Genomic DNA, 23,149 nt, shown 5'->3' on the forward strand with positions numbered 1-23,149 from the left:
GGGTGACCCAGAATCCGAAACAGGCTCTAGGCTCTGAGCTGTCAGCACAGAGCCTGACATCGGGCTCGAACTCAGGAACCATGAGATCATGAGCTGAGCCAAAGTCGGACTCCTAACTGACTGAACCACCAGGTGCCCCTCATGCTGTGCTTTTCTATTCCTAGAGCTTTGTTTCTAGAAGACAGTCAAAACACTTTCTTAAGTTGTTGACTTATCAACTATTAAAGCAGGTAGATGGGACAAAAAGTGTTTAACAGGGATTAATTTTAAAAAGTCTTACAGAGAGAACATATGAAAAGTAAAAGTAAAAGGTGAAATGTTTTTCTTTGTATCTTAGACTTTTCAGAACTTCTATACTTACATCCAAAATTGTATGAAAATTTTATCAATAACTTAGTAATTCAAAAATATTTTTAACTTCTGTCTCTCACTGTGAATAGTAGGATTATAACATGGCTGATTTAAAGCATTATCTAAGTCTTTCAAAATTACTTGTTTTACTTATGTAACTTGGTTTTATAAAGCATATCTCCAAACCAGTTTATGGCTCTCATTCCAAGTAAAATGAAAGCCAGCCAAATATCATTCTATAAATATCTAAAAAGATAATTTATAATGCCAATCTACAGACCTGAAATACCGAGACTTCCTGGAGCCACATATGTAAATTTTGAAGGTGTTTAATTCTCTGAAAGCTTATTTTTTAAATTAATTATTCCTTTAGGATGTAAGAGCTTTTAAAATAATAATTTTTCCTGATTAAAAAGTAGCATAAAATTTTTTTGATATATCTAAATACTGAATCTTAGGGTACTTGAGTGGTTCAGTCAGTTAAGTGTCCAACTCTTGATTTCAACTCAGGTCATGATCTCATGATGGGTTGTAAGATCAAGCCCCATGTTGGGCTCTGCACTGACAGCATGGAGCCTCTTTGGGATTCTCTCTCTGCCCTTGCCCTGCTCTCTTTCTTTCTCTCACTCTTTCTGAAATAAATAAACATAAGAGAAAGAAAGAAAGAAAGAAAGAAAGAAAGAAAGAAAGAAAGAAAGAAAGAAAGAAAAGAAAGAGAAAGAAAGAGAGAAAGAAAGAAACAGAGAAAAAGAAAGTTGTATTCTTGACTAGTTTTTACTCTATGTCATCACATAATAGATATTTTCAATACAAATTATGAGAAAACTGTTTAAGGAAGTATAGGTGATAGATTTAGTGGAGTGGTTTGATTATTAAAAACAATGATGTAACTTAATAAATTATGGTAAAAAAGTTAATCACATCTTAAAAATGTTACTTTGGAGGTAAATTGTGGAAAAGAAGGTAGGAATTCATCTCCAACCGTAAGAAAAAAATAACAAAAACCTGCCTATTTTCCTGATGATAATTATTTGAAGGGACATCACCATTCTGTTAATGAGTAACAGAAAATAGAAACATGCTACATTTTACAAATGAGAAGATAAATAATGATATAAAAGGCATTTAAGTGCATCTGTTATAATTCTGACACCAACTTTTTTTTTTTGAAAAATGTATTGAATTCAGAAAGTTTTAATGTGCTTGCTTAAAAATTTAATTTTATCTTGGAATTTCAAATCAGACATGTTTTTTGTTATTAATAGTTTATAGCATATTTCAAGGGTAAAATTTATTCAAGATAATTTGTAAATATACTTCTTTGCTTCTATTAATTAGATTTTCTGTTTCTGTCAAGTTTCATGACTACAGACATAGGCAGAAGGAGGAAATTAGCAACATTTGTTGAAAATAAATGTGAAATGTGATTAAAATTTGTAGGGCCAATTAAGTAAATATGTGTCCAATCAAAACCAGAAGTTTTACAAAGAGTCCTTACTTGTACATTTTCATGTTCTCTTTAGGCACTCTTTGGAGAGTGTGAACAGTTTTATAGTGAAGCCTGAGACATACTTTTCAAGTCATTTAAATCCCCAATTTAATGTAGTAAATCAGTTATCCAGAGCAAAATTATGAACTCGAATTGGGTTGTGGTCATCTGAGTGGGAACCAGTAGAGCTGGACCTGACTGGAAAATCATATCAAATCATATGAGAGAAATGAACTATTCTGGTGATAATCATGTTTCATTCTAATGTGACTTGAAACTTGTGGACTTGGAAACTGATCAAGGTACCAAAAGAGCCAGTTATTAAATCTGGAGAGGGTAAAGGTGATGGAATAGTGGTGGACAAGGGAACCTAATCCCAGTGTTTCTGGGTGCTATTTTTCTTACAGTTTTTGTTGTTTTCACAGGCATTGGAATGCTACCCATTTTTTTCAAAATAATTTTGTGTCTTAAAAATTATGTATGTTTGTCATAGAAAACTTGGAAACTACAGCCAAAGTTAAAGAAGGAAGTAGATATCAACCTTGGTCTCCCACAGTAAATAACCACTAACCATCCTTTACTACTTTTTTATCCTGACAATATTTTTCCAAGCATATATAATTTGTAATATGTAAAGTAATGTGTGAGCCCTTTCCCCTAAATTGGAAATTCAGAGTTATGAAATTGCAAGCATAAAATTACAAATTCACAGTTACAGTCCCTGATGAGGAGGCTGAAATTATGAAATAATTATGAAACTATTAATTATTAATTATTAATTTAATAATTATTAATAATAATTAATCACCGGTAAGTGATGGGATAGGAAAGGATACATTTATCCTCCCATCTGGATTTATTTTTTGAGAGAAAAAAAGTTCATTTCTCTGTAACTGAGTTTCACTTCATGTTATCCCACATGTTCTGAACCCACTGATAAAGTATAAATTTTGCCACTCGTCTGTTATAGTGTAGACTTTTTAATAACTTTAAAGGACAATGGAGTAGAATAAGATACACTTTAATTAAATATATACCATCTTGGAGTGTAAAAAGTATTTTTTTTATTTGCTCTTTGTGCCTGTTTTGTTTTTCTTTTCATCATGTGTAATCTGAATCTAGCATTAGTTTCTCACATCTTCCAAAGTGTTTCCAACAGAATTTTTATGTCCCAGTTTATGTTAAATAGAAGTGAAATATTAAGGAGAATAGATTTAAGGGAAACTTGTGCCACTTTTTTTTAAGCATTGTTCTCAACCACGCAATTTATTGAAAGGAGCTGCTGCTGTGGGTCTTGACTTAGCAGCAGGCGTTCTTTTGTTTCATTAGAGTTACAGTTTCATTTGTTGTTTTGCTCTGTCCTGGAACCATAAATACAGTTTTCTACATTATTTTCAGTCAAGGGTTGTGGTGTAGTTTGTGTTCATAGTGATACATACTTGTCTTTCTGGGGTTTGCCTCCTCACCATGGGGAGCAGGGAGCTTTGGGCTCTTCCCAGCTTGAATGATGATGTTAAGAGTTCGTATGCCGAGGGGGAGCCTCTGGGCATAAAGAGGTTGTACATGAGATCCCAGGATGTAGGACCAGGTAGTTCTTTCTCAGGTTCACAGAAGCAGTTCTCCACCACTGAACCCCATCCTCTCTGGGGGCTCAATGAGGGCTAACCAATCTGATGCATGTGTGGGCAATAGTCCCATTGACTGGCACTAATAAACAGTCCATGCCAAACCCATGAGATTTCTGAGAATACACCAAATCGTACAGAAACTTCTGGCTTGAACTTTCTAGCATCTTGAAAGCGGCTGAAATCGCCATAAGTGCCTGAATAGGCCCCCCAAGCCACCATCACACCACTGTAGTAGGGAAGATGGAGACAGTATTGCCTGCCATATACATAATGAAGAGGTTCATGGGAATCTGCTTGAAGGGACCCAAGGCAATGTTCCAGTAGCGCTTCTCCGCTAGAATCCCGTCTGTCTCTTGCATGCTGGTTTCAGGCAGGCACTTGCTTGTCCAAGCAACTGTCAGGGTACAGTGAGTCTCCCTGGCTACTGCCCTGGTCACTTTGGCTCCTGCTGCCTCCTCCAGGCCCGCTCGGCTCAATGGCCCACTTGAAGCACCGACCTCGGTTAGCCACCAGGCCCTCAGGGTCATCATGGCAATGGCTGCCTACCAAAGCTACCAAGCTCCTTATGCCTTTACATTCATCTTATAGGAGTAAATGATGTTCTAAAAGTTCAAGTCACTTGCTTTTATTTTAAATTTTGTTCCACAAAAATGTATACAGATGTAATGTGTATAACTATTCTATGGTAACAATGCAGTTATTGTAAATATTTGATATTTCTGTACTTATCATAAAGTCATTTATAATAGCTTTAGAATTCCTCATCAAAACAAATTTTAGCGCATTTCTAACATGTTGTAGTGTAATAAAACACATTCGAGGCCTAGTGAAAGAGCAAAGACATTATCAATTTTCATATACCTGTATCAACTTTTGGCTAATTAGAAGGTGGTTCTTTCAGGCAACTCCAGTCATCCCTAGTTTGGTGGGATGCTAGAATGTTGGGAATTAACTCTATTCATTTTTCTGGATTTTAGTGTCCAGATTATGATGGCTTTGGAAGCACTGCATCATCACTGTTACCCGCTCATGCCAGTAAACTGTCTGCCTATCTTCCAGCAAAGGAGGAACTTCAAGACCGGTGCCAGTGCATTCCAAACAAGGTTTGCTAGTTTTAATCTATGCCCACTGAGAAGCCACTGCACAAAGTGAGCCATCCCCTTGGATGTGGCCCCAGTGCACAGAATGTATCTTGACCTCTAGTGCTAGTTGAATCAAAAGCATAAGCCATTCAGTCGCTGGGATGGATTATGAGAAGGGAATTGGAGAAAGGATTTCATGCATTGTTTTCTGGCTAGTTCTGAAGCCATAGACTTTCCAGGCTATGAATGAGAATGGATAGAAAGGTAAGGGGAGGACCCACCTGTACAATAGACAAATACTGAGTACTTAGCATGTGCCAGGAGTAAGCTTCAGTTTTGGGAATTCACAGTTGAAACAGTGCCTGCTCTTCCACACATACACAAAAATACCCTATATGGTATTTCTTTGTTGTGTGGAGGCTGTTTGTCCAGTATCTCCAAATATCCAGCCAGCCATCTCCTTTTGCCATAAATTGCGTAGAGAATTTATAGAGAATATCACTCAAAGAAGTTGCTTCTCTGGTACCACTACAGTCCCCTGGTCAGGAAGAGTGGGCCCGTGGACCGACATAAACTTCTTTTGTGAATAGTAATGGCAGTCAAGAGACTATGCTAAAAGTAGGTTGAGTGATTTCTTGATGGTTTTCCTCTATGCCCTTACCTGGGAAAGGAAAGAGGTTCCTAGAGCAGAATGTCCCCTGGCGCTGTCACTTCATACTTCCCCTTAGAGGCTTAATACATCCTGCTACACCTTTGCTCTTGGTTGGAGGAGGGGGTATACGGGTGAGGTAAAGTTTAGAGGAAATTTACATTTCTTGTAGCGACCAACACTGTATCATAGGCTCCATGAGAAAGGCAGGTGCAGGGCCATAGGGGAGCATCATGTGTTCAAGTTCCTGGAAAGTCTCATGGAGGAGATGATGTCAAATGGTATTTGGAAGACGGAGAGTACTGAGCCTCCTGAACAAGGGAAGGGCATTCCAGCAGAGGGACCGCCATCAGCTCAGAGGAGAGTAAAGCTTTATCCTACTGTTGTCATCTTCATATTTACAAATTATTAGTCTTTGGCTCAATGTGACAGAATGTTTGATAACACAGAAATTCACTTTTGCTCAGGGAGAAGCAGGTTTTCCAGGAACTCCAGGCTCACCTGGTCAGAAAGGGGATAAAGGAGAACCGGTAAGATACCACAAAACACTGTCAGAATGAAAGTGGATTGGTTCAAAAGTGATTTAAAAATGTGTCCATGTCATATCTCTATGTCCCATACAAATGCACGTTTCTGTTAAAGGCTATTAAGGACTATATTTAAATGCTGATCACTGAAATGAGAAAGACTATATCAGCATCCAAGTTTGCTTTTGAGTTCCTATTGGAACTAAAATTTTAAAAGATATAGAGACCCAAATCTTTGTTATCTATAAACTATAAGCAAAATTGTGAAGTAAGAACATTTATATTTTGTTATGCCCTAACTTTCTTTAGCATTCTGTTCACCGAATACTTGATGAACTCTCATGTCACTTGTGTGTTGATGGGTCCCCACTGAAGATTCTTTTTTAGCTTCTTATTCATTTGTTTATTTGTGTATTTTACTTTTATATAAAATTATACCCTCTTCACCCATTTCACAGAGCATGAGCAGGGGAAGGGCAGAAAGAGAGAGAGAGAGAGAGAGAGAGAGAGAGAGAGGCAGAATCTGAAGCAGGCTCCAGGCTCTCAGTTGTCAACACCAGAGCCTGGTGTGGGGCTCAAACCATGGACTGCAAGATCATGACCTGAGTCAAAGTTGGATGCTTAACTGACTGAGCCACCCAGGTGCCCTGAAAAATGCCATTTTGATAGGGATTGCACTGTACTGTAGATGGCTTTGCGTAGTATAGATATTTGAACAATATTGATTCTTCTAATCCATGAGCATAGAATATCTTTCCATTTGTATTTTCTTCAATTTCTTTTATTAATGTCTTATAGTTTTCTTTTTTTTTTTTTTTTAATTTTTTTTTTCAACGTTTATTTATTTTTGGGACAGAGAGAGACAGAGCATGAACGGGGGAGGGGCAGAGAGAGAGGGAGACACAGAATCGGAAACAGGCTTCAGGCTCTGAGCCATCAGCCCAGAGCCTGACGCGGGGCTCGAACTCACGGACCGCGAGATCGTGACCTGGCTGAAGTCGGACGCTTAACCGACTGCGCCACCCAGGCGCCCCATGTCTTATAGTTTTCAATATACATGTCTTTCACTTCCTTGGTTAAATTTATTCCTAGGTATTTTATTCTTTTTGATGCAATTATAATTAAGATTTTTTAAGATTTCTCTTTCTCATAGTTCACTATTAGTGTATAGAAACACCACAGATTTTTGTATCTTGATTTTGTACTCTGCAACTTTACTGAATTTGTTAATTAGTTCTAACAGTATTTTGATGGAGTCTTTAGGGTTTTCTATATATGCAATCATGTCATTTGTAAGTTGTGACAGTTCCACTTATTCCTTTCCAATTTGGATGCTTTTTCTTTCTTTTTTCTTGCCTAATTGTTTTGGCTAGGACTTCCAATACTATGTTGAATAGTAGTAGTGGAATTAGGCACCCTTGTCTTGTTTCTGATCCTAAAGGAAAGTTTTCAGCTTTTCACCATTGAATATGATGATAGTTGTGGGCTTGTCATATATGGCCATTATTATGTTGAGGTACTTTCCCTCTATCGTCACTTTCTTAAGAATTTTTATCATATATGGATGTTGAATTTTGTCAAATACTTTTTCTGCGTCTATTGAGATGATCATATGATTTTTATCCTTAAATTTGTTAATACAGTGTATCATATTGACTAATATGGATGTTGAACCATCCTTGCATGTCTGTAATAAATCCCACTTGATCATGGTATGTGATACTTTTAATATATTGTTGAATTCTGTTTGCTTATATTTTGTGAGAATTTTTACACCTATATTCATCAGAGGTATTAGCTTGTAATTTTATTTATTTGTGGCATATTTGTCTAATTTTGATATCATGGTAGTGCTGGCCACATAAAACAGATTTGAAAGAGTTCTCTTATTCTGCATTTTGGAAGAGTTTGAGAAGGATTGGTACTAATTCTTCTTTGAATGTTTGGTAGAATTCACCAGTGAAACTGTCTGGTCCTGCAGATTTGTTTACTAGGAGATTTTTGATTAATGATTCAGTCTCCCTATTAGTAATTAGTCTGCTCATTTTTTGTTTATCATGGTTCAGTCTTGGTAAGATATATGTTTCTAGAAATTTATACATTTCTTCTACGTTGTCCAATTTGTTGACATATCATTGTTTGTAGTAGTCTCATGATCCCTTATGTTTCTGTGGTATCAGTTGTAACTTCTTTTTCAATTCTGATTTTATTTGTGTCCTTTGTGTATTTATTGTGTATTTATCTATTTATTTGATGAATATACTTAAGGGTTGTCAATTTTGTTTCTCTTTCAAAGAACGAGCTCTTAGTTTCATTGGTCTCTATTATCTTTTTAGTCTCTATTTCATTTATTTCTGCTGTACTCTTTGTTATTTACTTCCTTCTACTAACTTTAGGCTTTGATTTTTTTTTCCTAGTTCCTTGAGGTGTAAAGTTAAGTTGCTTATTTGAGACTTTTTGTGTTGCTTGTGGTAGGCATTTATCACAATGAACTTCCCTCCTGGAATTGCCTTTGCCGTATCTCAGAAATTTTGGTATGCTATATTTACACTTTCATTTGTCTCAAGATATTTTTTATCTCTATTTTTATTTTTTCTTTGATCCATTGATTACTCAGTAGCATGTTGTTTAATATCCACATATTTGTGAATTCAGTTTCTTTTTCATTTAATTAATTTCTAGTTGCACACCTCTGTGGTTGCAACAGATGCTTGAAATGATTTCAGTTTCTTAAATTTAAGATTTGTTTTTGTGGCCTAACATTTGATCTGTCTTGAAAAGTGTTCCATGTGCACTTGAAAAGAATGTGTATTTTGTTGCTTTTGCATGGAATGTTCTGATCCTGGTGTATAATGCTTTCACTTTATTGTTGAGTTCATTTTGTTAATATTTTGTTGAGGATACTTGCATCTATGTTTATCAGGAATATTCATTTATAATTTACTTTTCTCGTGACTTGTTTCTCTTGTCTGCTGAGGAGTCCCACTTAAGATTCTTCCTTAGCTTCCTACCCTTTTCTTAAACAGCTCATCTTTGTTGAACTAATTCTAAGCAGTATTCCGTGTTTAGAGATCTGCCTTTCCCTTCTCCCTGCTGTATCAAAACTTAAGTGTTCTCTTTTCCACTTTTTAATATCATGTCTTTTGTTAGATACCTAAATAAATTAATTTGTGCTAGGCTTAGGAGTTGATTATGTTTTTGTTATCTTTCCAAGGTGAAACAGATTTAAATTCCATTCATGCCTTAACTTGGAAGTCCATGGTTCTAAATTAACAAAATAATCTAAGTGGTCTCCTTATTTTAAAGGGTAGGAGACTGATGTCTGAGCAATGACTGATCCTTCAGACTTGCACAGCAAACTTCAACAAAGACAATCATAGGCATTTGATTCCTAAAATAAGTTCTGCCCATTGTGGCTTGCATGGCAACTTTAGGAACCTTAGTAGCTGTTCAAAAGGGAATTTTGAAGTAGGATGGAGCATATAGTTTTGTCCTTTAAATCAAATTACTTGGGATAACTTTGCTGAATGCCACTAAACAATATCTAGTTCTAAGGACTACATCAATCAAACTGAACATATAAATCATTATAGCAATAGCTAGTATTTATTGAATACTTACTATGTGCCAGACACTGAGAAGAGTGATTTACATATCTTATCTTTTTGATCCTTAAAACTCTTCATGTTAAGTGTTGGTATTACTATTTTATAGAAGGCAAAACTGAAGTTTAAGGAGGTTAAATTATTGACCAAGGCCACGTGGTCAAGCTGGGATCTGAACCCCTAGACCTGTCAAATCCAGTGTCCTTCTCTTAATCAGTTTGCATTTTGAAGGTTGCTCTATATTTAAAAGCTCTTCAGTATTATTTGTGTTCTTTGATCATGGTACTTCCACTTGTAATACTCATTTTAATCCTTTTAACTTCATAAAGAAAGGCAACCCAATATTTTTATCCTCATTTTGCAACTGAGAAAACCATGCATGGGTAGAATGGTGTGCTCAAGGTAACATAATTAAGAGGACTCATAGAGTAGAGAGATCTGAATTAATCCCAACTCTTAGGTTAGCAGTGTGAGCTTGGCCAAGCCACCCAGTCTCTTCATGTTTCATTTCCCTCATCTGTAAAGGAGGGTGTATAATCTATCAGTTCTACCTACATTGTAAGGTTGACACAAAGTACTTTGAAAATGCATATATGGCTTACTTGTTGGTTGATTGTGATGTGATGCACATTACCATTTTTTAACTTGACTTTCTTATTCTTTGACTTACCAATTCTATCATTTTAAGATTACTGGCATAGGAAGAAATTTCACATGTCAGTTTTAGAAGGGATAAAATACTTTAAAAATATCCTTGCCCCTGTTAAAAAATATTACATAAATATTAATAAAATCATTAAATCACCTTTAAATGATTTTTTTAAAAGATTAAGTGCTGAGTCTCTCTTGTTAGAGCATATATCTTTTAAAGACTCATTCTTTCTCCTTACTCTTTAGTCATAAATAGATGTCTCCTTTAATATGTAAATACTCATTTTTCTTTTATTCATTAATTTATCAGCAACTATTTATTGAGTTCCTATTATTATAACAAAAAGTATACTAAGTTCTGGGGCTATAGCAGTAGTGAGAAAGCATAGGCTTACTCTCACTGAGTTTATAATCTAGTGTTGATTTGTTTAAGGAGTCTTTGCTCCCTCTGTAGGAAAGAAAACCAGTAGAAAAGAACTAGGAAGGAATTAGTAAAAATGATAATTAGCAAATTTATTTTATTCCAAATATATGCAATATACAAGAAATGTATCTTACGGTTACAATGTGTTATGTAACTTCCCACTTAAGGTATGTTTTTAAAATACTAACATTGGTTTTAGTGTTCAGACTACCTGGAACTCATAATTGCAGGTGATTTTAGTAGCAAGGTAAAAACAGCTGGGATAAAATAAATTGATGATTTACAAAACAAGACAAATAATTGATTGGTATACTTCCTTTATTTTTTCAGTACGAGCACCAGCATTTGATTAAACCAGCATAGTACTTGCTATGTAATTATGACTTCAGATGACTGTGGCCATGAATGTGTTCCACTTTCCTGGCACTCGTAATAAACATAGATGTATTATTTCATTTTAAGGAGTTGATGATGAGTCTGTTCCTGTTCTTATTGTACTGTGTGATCCTGCAACTTTAATGTGAAATAAATAAAGATGACTTTCCTCTGTGTTTAAGTCTGGTATGTAATTTTCATTATTAGACTAGGTGCACAAAATAATGCCTGCAGAGCTTGAAGATTGAAAGTCATTTGCTCTAAGGCATATTGAATAGTTAATTTTGTGAAATGATCAGAAGTGCAGTGTTACTAAGGGAACTAGATGTTCTCAAGGTTTTCCTTTTGGTTTTAAGACTGACAAAGGATATTTAGGACAGTATATTAGAAGGCTTACCTCTTTGGAACCTGAACCACTTGAGAGTGAATCCTGTCCCCCCTTACTTACTTTAAAAATGATACTTAATAATACCTAGTCAATGCTTTATTGTGAAGAAGGAATACAATAAAATGTATATAAAATATTGAGTGCTAGAAACTGTCACATAATAGGTACTGAAAAAAATATGTTTCTTCTGCTTTTCTATCCACAGTATAATCTTTACATGTTGAAGGAGAGATGGAGATAATCCTTTTGAGTTCAGTTTCTTATGTGACTTGACCAAAAACAAAATAATCTTCATTTGTAAAATAATCCCTTAGAATTTGCAATTGAATAAATATTTTAGTATATAAAAATCTCAGATAGTTATTGTGTGGTACTTGTAGTAAATATTAATAATTTATTGATAGTTCATTTCTTAAAAAGATCACTTAATGATATAAGTATTTCATTCAAATCTGTGTCTTCTGTTCCCAATATTATTTCACAATGAATAATCCTGTCAGGAAATCCTTTCCTACCTGGGGCAAAATCCACCCGTGGCTTCCTTTCTCCCTCAAGGTGAACACTGAAGCTCTTGCCTTGGCTACAAGGCTTTGCATAATGTGTAGAGCTCTCCCTATCCCTACCTCTCCACTTCCTATATTGTCTCCTACCATTTCCCCTGTTCACTCCTGCTCCAGGGTCTTTACATCAGGTTACATATACCTGGGGTTTCTTTAGATATCCATCTGGCTCTCTCCTTCAAACCATTTAGGTTCTTGTTCAGAAATCACTTTAAAATAAAAAGCCTCTTCTGATATCTTTATATAAAAAGCATCCCTTCATTCCACCTCTATCTTCTTTCTTAGCATTTTTAGTGTCACTTGACTTGTTAAAATTACATCTCTATTTATTTCCTCCACTAGAATAGAAGTTTTGTGAACAACATACATAGAACAGCACCTAATAGGAGTTGAATGAATAAATGAGCATCACACCTGAAAGTCTAAATCATCAAGTCAGCTGTTCCTAGAACCTATAAATTCAGGTGCCCCAATTGCCTAGGGTACTTTGCCAAGCGCAAAGATTCAGTTTACAGAGAAAGAACTAGATACGCTAAATCATAAAGGACAGTTACATTTTTCACTATTGTTCTACTACACTTTTTCTTTTAAAACACAAGTTAGTGACCTGATTAGTTTTAGCTTCATATTGCCAATTAGTAATGAAGAATCAGAAATATTTGGAAAAAAATGTTTGGGCTTAATTTAATGTTTATCTTTACTTGCCTATATTCTCATCCATTCTTCATGAATATGATTTACTGCCTTGTTTTTTCTTTTTATAAAAATGATGACCCTCTCTCATGGAGTAAGATGGTTTGAAATTCAACTGCTGCTTGTATTTGAACACTTAGATGTGATCAGTATTCTGTATCAGGGCACCTAATCAAATTGTATCATCCGTTCAAGAGTATACTCTGGGTTTCATTATTTGAAATAACAATTACTACTTTTCTTTCATTCAAACTCGATTATTATAATGTTCTGAATTTTTTAATTCCCTTTTTCTTAGCAAATGTAGTTAGCAACCTAATTATGTAGCAACCACATTACTTTCTCAGTTCTTTAAAACTCTGGCTAATACCCTCACCCACTTCAAAGTTGAAATGCCCTCAGAGTTTTATAAAATAGCAGCTCAATTTCAATGTCCCTGAACCTAAGGAGAGTATGATCTGAGTTCTATTTGAGGAATAATTTTCCAGTTTATTTTTGAATTATTATCTTCCACATATTGAGTTAATTTCCCAAAAAGTATAGGCTTTATTAAATGATTACCTTGCTGACATACTTCTAGAGGAAATCAAAACAGTTTAAAATGGTACAAGTTAACTTACTTGACTCTAGTCAGAAACTTTGGTACTGATTCCTTTCTAGTCGGGAAAAAATATGTATTTTTTTCAATCTGACTTTATTCATATGCTCATACTATAGCCACACCACACCAATAAAAAATAATTGTCTCAAAATATGTTCACAACTTTTTGAAAGAAAAAAATTGCTTAGTAGCAACCTCTCAGAGGTGGGATTTAATATTGACCTTTGACTTTCTATGTCAATATAATAAATAAATAATATTTCTTTAACCTTTCTAATCTAATATTGAATATATTTGATTTATTTTATTTTGTATCAATTTTTGTATCTATTTTCATATCAGTTTTATCCAACCTGATATAATTTCATCTAATGTCTAGAAACTGGAAGTTAAAATTTGCCTGTGTGCCTAAAATCTGAAATTAACATACTATATCAGTATAACACAGTGTTATTTGTTCATAAAATTCCGATATATTTCTTAATTTCTACCACACATTGGTGATAGAGAAACTCATCCAAAAAGTTTATATTATTTTTCACCATTTCAAGCATATTTATTAGACTGAATTTGTGGTAGAGCCATTAAGGCAGATATAGGTAACATATCAGCTTCATTGAGATTATTTTTTCCAGTTTAGATGGAAGAGCAGGGAAGCCAACAATTGGATTGGCCCAGCTGTGAGATTTTTCCCAGAGGATATAATGGAAGATCAGGCACATTAATGAAACATATATGGGTACCTTCGAGTCTAATCTTTCACAACTAGGGTGGCTGGGTAGCTCAGTCAGTTAAGCAGCCAGCTCTTGATTTTGGCTCAGGTCATGATCTCATGGTTCATGAGTTTGAGCCCATGTTGGGCTCTGCACTGACAGCACAAGAGCCTGCTTGGGATTCTCTGTCTCCCTCTCTCTCTGCCCCTCCCATGCCCACGCTCTCTCTCCCTCAAAAATAGATAAATAAAACATTTAAAATTTCGTGAATTATTTGAATTGAAAGCATGAAGTATTAGTTAAGATGAAAGCAATAGAATCATTCCTAATCTTTATAAGTATAAAAGAAATGACAAAGTTGAATTATATGTATTTGTGTAGAGAATGTCTAGTTTTAGTTTTTACTAGCCCTTTGATATTTATTACTTTCTAACATTTTGATAATTTATTGTCAAAAGTATAGTTTAATGACTTGTAGACAATATGAGGAATGAACTCAGGGAACAAACTTTGGTGCAAGGAAAAGCAACTTATCTGTGCAATGGTAGATTCTCTTTACATTAGCAATTAATATGCCTTTAAAAAAACCTAATGAGCATTTCTTTATTTTAGGGTTCAGGTGGTATTAAAGGTGAATTTGGTGCTCCTGGAATTCCTGGGGAAAAGGTATGTGGATTTGCAATTTGTTTAAGTTTTGTGCCTGTTTTATTTTTTTAATTGTTATTATATTTTTAAATTTAAATCCAAGTTAATTAACATATAGTGTAATAATGATTTAAAGAATAGGATTTAGTGATTCATCACTTATATATAACACCTAGTGCTCCTCCCAACGAGTGCCCTCCTTAATGCCTATCACCCATTTAGCCCGTCCCCCCCGCCTACACCCACCAGCAACCCTCAGTTAGTTCTCTATATTTAAGAGTCTCTTATGCTTTGTCTCCCTCTCTGTTTTTATCTTATTTTTGCTTCCCTTCCCTTGTGTTCATCTGTTTTGTTTCTTAAATTCCACATATGAGTGAATCATATAGTATTTCTCTTTCTCTGACTGACTTATTTCAGTTAGCATAACACCCTCTAGTTCCATCCATGTTGTTGCAAATGGCAAGATTTAATTCTTTTTGATCACTGAGTAATATTCTATTGTATCTATGTACCACATCTTTATCCATTCATCAGTCAGTGGACATTTGGGCTCTTTCCATACTTTGGCTATTGTTGATAGTGTGGCTGTTTTAAAAGGTTGTACCAGATAGGAAGAGAAAATATACAGAATAAGTCTGAGTGTTAAGAGGTCAGCAAACTATGGCCCTGTAGGGGGCTGCCAAAAACTCCCAGTGTATGATTTTGTAATTAATGTTGTGGTGGAACACAACTATACTCATTTGTTTTCATATTGTCTTAGGCTGCTTTTATGCCACGTGGCAGTGGTAGGTAAGTGTGGCAGAGATCAGATGGCCTACAAAGTCTAAAATATTTACTGTCTGGTCCTTTGGAGAAAAAACTTGCTGACCCCTGCTCTGGAACATTTCCTATTATTACAAGAGCCCCAAAGCTTCTTAGTTTCATTATTTTATGTTATGCTATAGTATCTTTTCATACGTATGTCACTGTAGACATAAATTAAACATTTAAAAATATAGTACCACACGAGATGTTATGAATAAAAATACAAGAGATATGTCGATCCATCAATAAAATGCTATAAATATAGTATTTATCTCCTAAAATGGTTGATTTTTCACATTGTCTTTTTTAGTACTGTAAAGATAATTCTGCATGATGAATTTACTCACAAGAGGTTAGTGTGGCCATTCAGCATCTTATTTAAGTTCAATTTTGTTTTATACATTTTTTATTTGAGTATAATTGGCATGCAGTGTTACATTAGTTTCAGGTGTACAACATAGTGATTGAACAATTCTATAGGTTATGCTGTGCTCACTGCAAGTGTAGCCACCGTCTGTCACTGTACAACGTTATTGCAGTACCACTGACTATTCCCCCATGCTGTGCCTTTTATTCCTGTGACTTATTCATTCTGTATATTTGTTCAGTTTTTATAGAAACTTTGAAATTGTTATGTTTGTAAATTAAACTGCAATTAGTTTGTCTTATTTTTCATGATTTCTGAGTGTGTGTGTAGGCATATGCACACATAACTTAAACTGCTTAATTATTAAAGTGTCACATGTTGATGCTAAGAAAATGTTCTTCTTCAGTACAGTAAGTTTAGGATAGGTTTATGTAGCTGTTTTAGCTGCACTAATTATCAAGTGAGTCCATTGTGCCTCATTATCCAGAAGGCCTTGACCCTGTGGTTATTAACATACAGTTGTCACAGGAGTACCTGAAGCTGAAGTGGTGGGAAGGTTCAGAAATTGTCAGATAGTTTTTGAGTCCTTCTTAAATGTGTCTGAGAGCTGACTGCTTCATTGCTGCTGCTTTTTCATTTTAGAAATTATTCAGCCCCATATGCAATTTTCCTTACTCTTCCTGTAGTAGTATAAATATTAGACTCAGTAAAATCTTTGTGGAATGATACCTTGCCACTATCTAATATTTATTTGGGATGCTATCCTCTTTTTTTTTATTAAATAATTTTGTTTTAATGCTTATTTATTTTTTGAGAGAGAGATAGAGTGACAGGGTGCAAGCAGGGGAGGGGCAGAGAGAATGGGAGACACAGAATCTGAAGCAGGCTCCAGGCTCCAAGCTGTCAGCATAGAGCCCGACACGGGGCTTGAACTCATGGCCTGAAAGATCATGACCTAAGATGAAGTTGAACGCTTAACTGACTGAGCCACCCAGGCACCCCCACTGCGATTCTCTTTTTAACTAAGCTTACTGATGACATTAATTGCAGACTCTTCAGAAGTAAACATTTATTCAAAAGTCTAATTCCTTCAAAATGCTTTTTCCTCTACAGAATACGACTCAGTCACCTATCTCCTAAGGAGATTGCCCCTAGTCAAAATTTGCTTTATACACTTATTCCACCATAATAATAATCAGACTTTTTGGATTTCAGATCATTGAGATTTTTTGAATTACTTTGAATATAAGAACTTTGTTTAAGCCAAGTGCAGAATCACTGGAGTACTTGGACTATAAAATAGATTATAGATCATTGGACATCTTTACAATGGGAAGTAAAGTTGATATAATTTTATACAGTAAATTATGGGAAAGCAGGATAACATTCTCCTGGAATACTTTAGAATATAATTTACTAAGATTTGTTTAAAATACCATTAATTTCATTACTCCAAAGTGACATCTCTTGGATCCTATTGGTGAAAAACAGGTGTAAATTGCTACTGATTGTGGAGGAGGCTCTCAGCTCCTAAAAGGTGCTGTCAACAGACTGAATTCAGTACTAGAACTAGATAAAGTAATGAACAGGCTCAAATCAGTCAAAATAATATCAATCAAGGGCCATGACAGTAAGAAAGTAACAGGCTGGAATGTTAAATATGCAAGCTAAGCAATTCTCTGCAATACATAATTTCTTAGAAAAGAGAGGACATTTTTGGCAGAGTGAAGGAACTGGAGCAAGATGTAGTGTTGCAGAGACAAACACTACTCAGAAAAAGATTTTGCTTATTTTCCTAGAAGCTCAAATTTATAGAAAGAATTTAATGTGATGATCTGTACTACAATTAAAGTAAAACTTCAATGAATATAAAGACATATACCAGCTACTAATTAACTGGTTGAGCCTAGTAATTCTGGGAAATGGAAGCCTCAGCCCTTGGAGTCCATTTGGTTGAAATGGTGATGCAGTCAGTCTCACAAAATCAGTGAGCTTCAGTGTCTATGTGAAGACACTGTCTCCAGGGAACTTAAAAGCTAATGTGAAAAATGGATAAAGAAGTGTCATATGTATATACATATATGTGTGTGTATGTGTATATATATATATATATATTTGTATATATATATGTGTGTATATATATATGTGTGTGTATATATATATATGTATATATGTATATATATATATAACATTAGTCAGCCATAATAAAGAATGGAATCTTGCCATTTGCAACAACATGGATAGATATAGAGAATATAAAGCTAAGCAAAAGAAGTCAGAGAAAGATGAATACCATATGATTTCACTCATATGCACAATTTAAGAAGCAAAATAAATGAACAAAGAAAAAAAGAGACAACACAAAAAATGGACTCTTAACTATAGAGAACAAACAGATGGTTACAAGAGGGGAGGTGGTGGTGGGATTAGAGAAATAGATGAAGGGAGAGTACACATCATGATGAGCAGTGAGTTATATATAGAATTGTTGAATCACTATATTTTATACCTGAAACTAATATAACACTGTATGTTAACCATATTGGAATTAAAATGAAAAACTTAATAAAAAAAGTAATGTGATTAAAGGGAAGCTGTATCAATGGTGTTCTAAAACCAATGCAGATTGTCCTAGCAAATACTCTTTGTTTCTACAAGCAGTTTTCTTTGGGTCTAGTTTATTTGAGTTGCTCTTAGAGCCTCACAGACAGAATTCATGCAGCTTCCAATGGCGTTAAACATGGTATCAGACTACACTTAGCTATTGGATCCTGGTTTCATGAATCTTCAGAGACTCTCCTCAGTGACTAATACTAGTATCCATAGAATCACGACTCTTTGACCATAGCCTGTCCTCAAGATCAGAGTCACTGGTGGTACCAGGTCTGCTTCTATCTTGTCACTTAATTCACCTGTTAAAGGGATGCAACATTCTTAAGTGAAGAAATGTCACCTGAAGAGTGTTTTTCTCGCTTCCATAATCCACAGGTTACCATTTATTTAAGATAACTCTAATGAGGGGCGCCTGGGTGGCTCAGTCAGTTAAGCATACGACCTTGGCTCAGGTCATGATCTCATGGTTCATGAGTTTGAGCCCCGCGTCAGGCTCTGTGCTGACAGCTCAGAGCCTGGAGCCTGCTTCGGATTCTGTGGCTCCCTGTCTCTCTGCCCTTGCCCTGCTTGTGCTCTGTCTCTCCTTCTCTCAAAAAATAAATAAATATTAATTTTTTTAAAATTAAAAATAAAATAACTAATGAATATGTACAGAATAAACATGACAACAAAGCTACTATGTTATCTAATGGCATGGCTACTAAGTTTTAAATATTGACTCCAGTAAGGATATGTCAATTTTTCTTAATTTTTATTTATTTATTTATTTATTTATTTATTTATTTATTTATTTAAAAAACCATACCTTTATTTTTTTTTTAACGTTTATTTATTTTTGAGACAGAGACAGAGCATGAACGGGGGAGGGTCAGAGAGAGAGGGAGACACAGAATCTGAAACAGGCTCCAGGCTCTGAGCGGTCAGCACAGAGCCCGACGCGGGGCTTGAACTCACGGACCGCGAGATCATGACCTGAGCCGAAGTCGGCTGCTTAACCGACTGAGCCACCCAGGCGCCCCAATTTTTCTTAATTTTTAAAATTTAAAAGTTTTAAAGTTATAGTTGTGAAGATGAGCACTTATATTTGAGGTAAAAATACTTCCATTGTTGTAAGATGAAAATAACTTGATTGATTTTTCTGAGTAAATTTCCAAAGAAAATTATTAGTTCTTAAAGTATGATGTATTCTCAGAACTGTATCTCCCACATCTGGCTTAATGTAACTCATACTTATCTCCCAGACTATTCATATAGCATCCCCAGGCTTAACTTTGATTCTTCTTCTCAGCATTTGTACTTCTTTCAGGCTCTTTTTCTTAGAAGTAGAAATGCTTAAGGGTTCTGTTAAAAGATAAAATAAAAAAAAAAGATGAGTTTTCTCACTTGGAACAAGAACATATGCAAATTGCCATAGAACATATATTTCTGGTATAATATTCTCAAAGTAAAACTTTCTTAATTTTTTAAGGTTTACTATTTAAACTAGAAAGCTGATTTATGTTAATGAAGTGAAGCATATTCTGAGCAGTGTAGAATAGAATTTGTATTTTAGCTACACTTTATACTTACATCCAGTGTGATACCATAATAAATTAAGTGATTTGCATATAAATCCTATTATTCTAAAACAGACCTACACTTTGAAGTTTGGCTAGGTGATAGCAGTAAATTTTTTAAGTCAAAGCCTTGAACAAACTATTAGTTTCTTCTGAGGCCCAGGAGAAAAATAGTACACTAAACAACACTATATTATGAAATCAATTTATGGGATATGTCAAGTCATGGAGAATGAAGAACTTTAGCATTTAATTAGGTTATTTTATGATTCCAATACTCATCACCTTATGTAGACTTGCACTAGGCATTCTAAACTTATATGTACAACCGTATAGCCAACACACTGCAAACAAATAGCTGTCCCCTATACATTTATGCCAGCACAGCAAGTATCATTAGTTATTTGTCACTGGTGGCTTCTGGGAAGCGTGGTTGGACAGAAGCCACTGTCAGTCAAAATGAGTAAATTGGATGGTCTAATTTCCATTGACAAGTAAAACACTTAATGCATAAGATCACATATGCATGCACCCATACATATATGCATGCACCCACATATGAACACACGTGCTCACAACTCATCATGGTATGCGGTGGAAAATGAGATGAAGATATGGATACTGGGAGCAAATCCTGCCCACAGTATGACCTTCAAACATACCAGTCAAAGCATTCTTGTATTAACTATTTGAATATTTCAAACAAAAAATTACCTTATTCTCTATTTCACATATATATGTTAAATATGTTTTCTGAGAAGTGGGGATACTTTTTAAAAATAGGAATAATTATTTTCTAGCCATCTTAATCCTAATAATGTGATAGTAAAAGTTGAATAAATACAGAACCTAACTGCTAAAACCAATTTTCTGTTTGCTTAATTACTTATAATTTGTTCCTAAAATGTTTATTTTACTAAGAAAACTTTCATGAAAATAACTTTTTTTTTCCCACAGAGTAGGTATGCAATAAATGATAGCCATCACTGTTGTGCCATTCAGATACTAACTATCCAGAGTTAGATGGCCTATGTTTGAATTGCAGTTCCAATCCTCACTTTTTAAGTTTAGGGAATGTCTCTTGGTTTCTTCTAAGTTTTCTCTTTTTTAAAATAGGCATTATATTGTATCTACTTATAGTTTTGTCTTAAGGATTAAATGAGATTATTCATAAAAGTGGCAGCTCAGTGCCTGATCTATAAATATAGAAGTCTCTGCTTATCAGTGGTCAACTGCAATCTGGAACAGATGGTCCTGGTTAGAAGGTCAGTAGTAGCCTAACAGTACGTCATTCACCTCACTTCATCTCATCACATAGGCATTTTATGGTCTCACATCATGACAACAAGAAGGGTGAGTACAGTACAATAGGATATTTTGAGAGAGAGAGAGAGATCATATCCACATAACTTTTATTAAGAATATTGTTATAATTGTTCTATTTTATTATCAGTTATTTTGTTAATCTCTTACTGTGCCTAATTTATAAATTAAACTTTATTGTAGATGTGTATGTGTAGGGAAAGACAGTATATATAGGGTTTGATACTATCTGTGGTTTTAGGTCTTGGAAGGTATTCCTTGCAGATAATGGGGGCAGGGGGAAAGTGTATCTATTTGGTAAATAGATATAATTTTAAAAGAAAATAGTTTGATGATTCTATTATTCTAAGTTTAGGCTTACTTTGAAACTAAAGTAGAACTCATTTGAGGGAATTTATATTATTTATTCAAAATACATTTAGTGAAAAATGTTGAAAGTCACACATATTTTAGATAATTTTGACCTCTAAAAGCAAATTAAATTTTCATGTTAGCAAACCAATTAATTTTCTATTTAACTGAAATACGTATGAGCATATCCTTTTACAATAATAATAATAATAGCCATTTACTCAATTATTATGTGCTAAACACTGTCAAGGGACTTCTTTGCATTGTTTTATTCATTTCTCACAGAATCTCTGAGGTAAGATTCATTATCATCCGTATTTCACAGATTAAGAAACTAAGAGAGTATAAAAACTTCCCCAGAGTTTCATAGCTAACAGGTAGTGGGCCAGAATTTAAATCTTACCCATATGCGTTCATAGCTCTTAAACCTTCACCGTATCATCTCATCTTGATAGCTCCTCAAGTGTATACATTTCCTTTGCACAGACAGTTCTGAATTAGATCTTAACTTCATTTGCCTACAGCCTGGAGAGGGAACTGTAGAGAGAGTTTCCTAAATTCTGCTGCAGGGAGGGCTGTGTTCTTTCTCTTCACATCCATGGACCTCTTTTAAAGTCTACCCAGCCAGAGAGATTCTGACTCTCCCACCCTAAGAAAATTGTATCCACCAAAATAAAATCTTCATCATATGTTTTTTCACCAAATGAAAGTATTTTGTTTAACTTTACCTTCCAAAATAAGTATTATGAAGACAACATGATTTTATTTTGTTTGGTTTTCAATTTCAAAATTATATTTGAAATAAGCTTTTAAAATTCCCATACCTGGACTATCTGGAGATCCTTATCTGCCCTGCACACCCACCCCTGCAGACCAATCATGGCCACACTCTCCAGATTACCTTACCTCAACAGCTAGCCTAGAAAATTCTCTTTATGTTCTCTATGAAATATGCTTTTGATATGTAATTATATAAATAGGTATATACAATATAAATTACTTTTGGTCATACATTTATTATATATTCTTTTGGTCAGAAACAAAAGTGTTTAATTTAGCATGATGAGTTTTTTAAAAAAAATATTGAACTTCTAGAGATAAAAAGCCATATGCATTAAAACACTTAAGAAGTATATCTGATAGGGGCGCCTGGGTGGCGCAGTCGGTTAAGCGTCCGACTTCAGCCAGGTCACGATCTCGCGGTCCCTGAGTTCGAGCCCCGCGTCGGGCTCTGGGCTGATGGCTCAGAGCCTGGAGCCTGTTTCCAATTCTGTGTCTCCCTCTCTCTCTGCCCCTCCCCCGTTCATGCTCTGTCTCTCTCTGTCCCAAAAATAAATAAACGTTGAAAAAAAAAATTAAAAAAAAAAAAAAAAGAAGTATATCTGATAAAAAAAGAATGAAATCTTGCCATTTGCAACTACGTGGGTAAGAGGCATTAAGGAATCTACTTCTGAAATTATTGTTGCACTATATGCTAACTTGGATGTAAATTAAAAAATTAAATTAAATTTAAAAAAGAAGAAGTATATCTGATAATGTGATGAGAGAGTTGCCAAGTTACATGACTTAAAAACAGCCAGGCTAACTATTCTCATACCGAAGAGCTTTGTGTGAGGCACTTTTTGTCATGAACTCTGGAGCCCCCAGTCTCTGCTGCTGTGGGGTGAGATTGAGCTGGGCACACCCACTGTTCCCTATCTGCCTTTGTATTCCTTTTGGGTTGGAAAATGAAATGACTGCAATCTCTAAATCTT

At 34.9% G+C, this 23,149-nt stretch overlaps 1 protein-coding gene and 1 pseudogene across 2 annotated transcripts in view; one reads left to right on the forward strand and one right to left on the reverse strand.

The window, feature by feature from the left end:
• Nucleotides 1–23,149, forward strand: part of COL19A1 (collagen type XIX alpha 1 chain) — a 349,939-nt gene that overhangs the window by 64,812 nt on the left and 261,978 nt on the right. For both annotated transcript variants that reach the window (XM_045498677.1, XM_045498678.1), the window contains exons 8-10: nucleotides 4,446–4,571; nucleotides 5,667–5,729; nucleotides 14,349–14,402. In XM_045498677.1, the coding sequence (XP_045354633.1) occupies nucleotides 4,446–4,571; nucleotides 5,667–5,729; nucleotides 14,349–14,402 (243 nt within the window). The remainder of the gene's footprint in view (nucleotides 1–4,445; nucleotides 4,572–5,666; nucleotides 5,730–14,348; nucleotides 14,403–23,149) is intronic.
• LOC123608578 lies at nucleotides 3,446–3,997 on the reverse strand (annotated as a pseudogene).

This window comes from Leopardus geoffroyi, chromosome B2, assembly GCF_018350155.1.
Source record: "Leopardus geoffroyi isolate Oge1 chromosome B2, O.geoffroyi_Oge1_pat1.0, whole genome shotgun sequence".
Classification (NCBI taxonomy): domain Eukaryota; kingdom Metazoa; phylum Chordata; class Mammalia; order Carnivora; family Felidae; genus Leopardus; species Leopardus geoffroyi.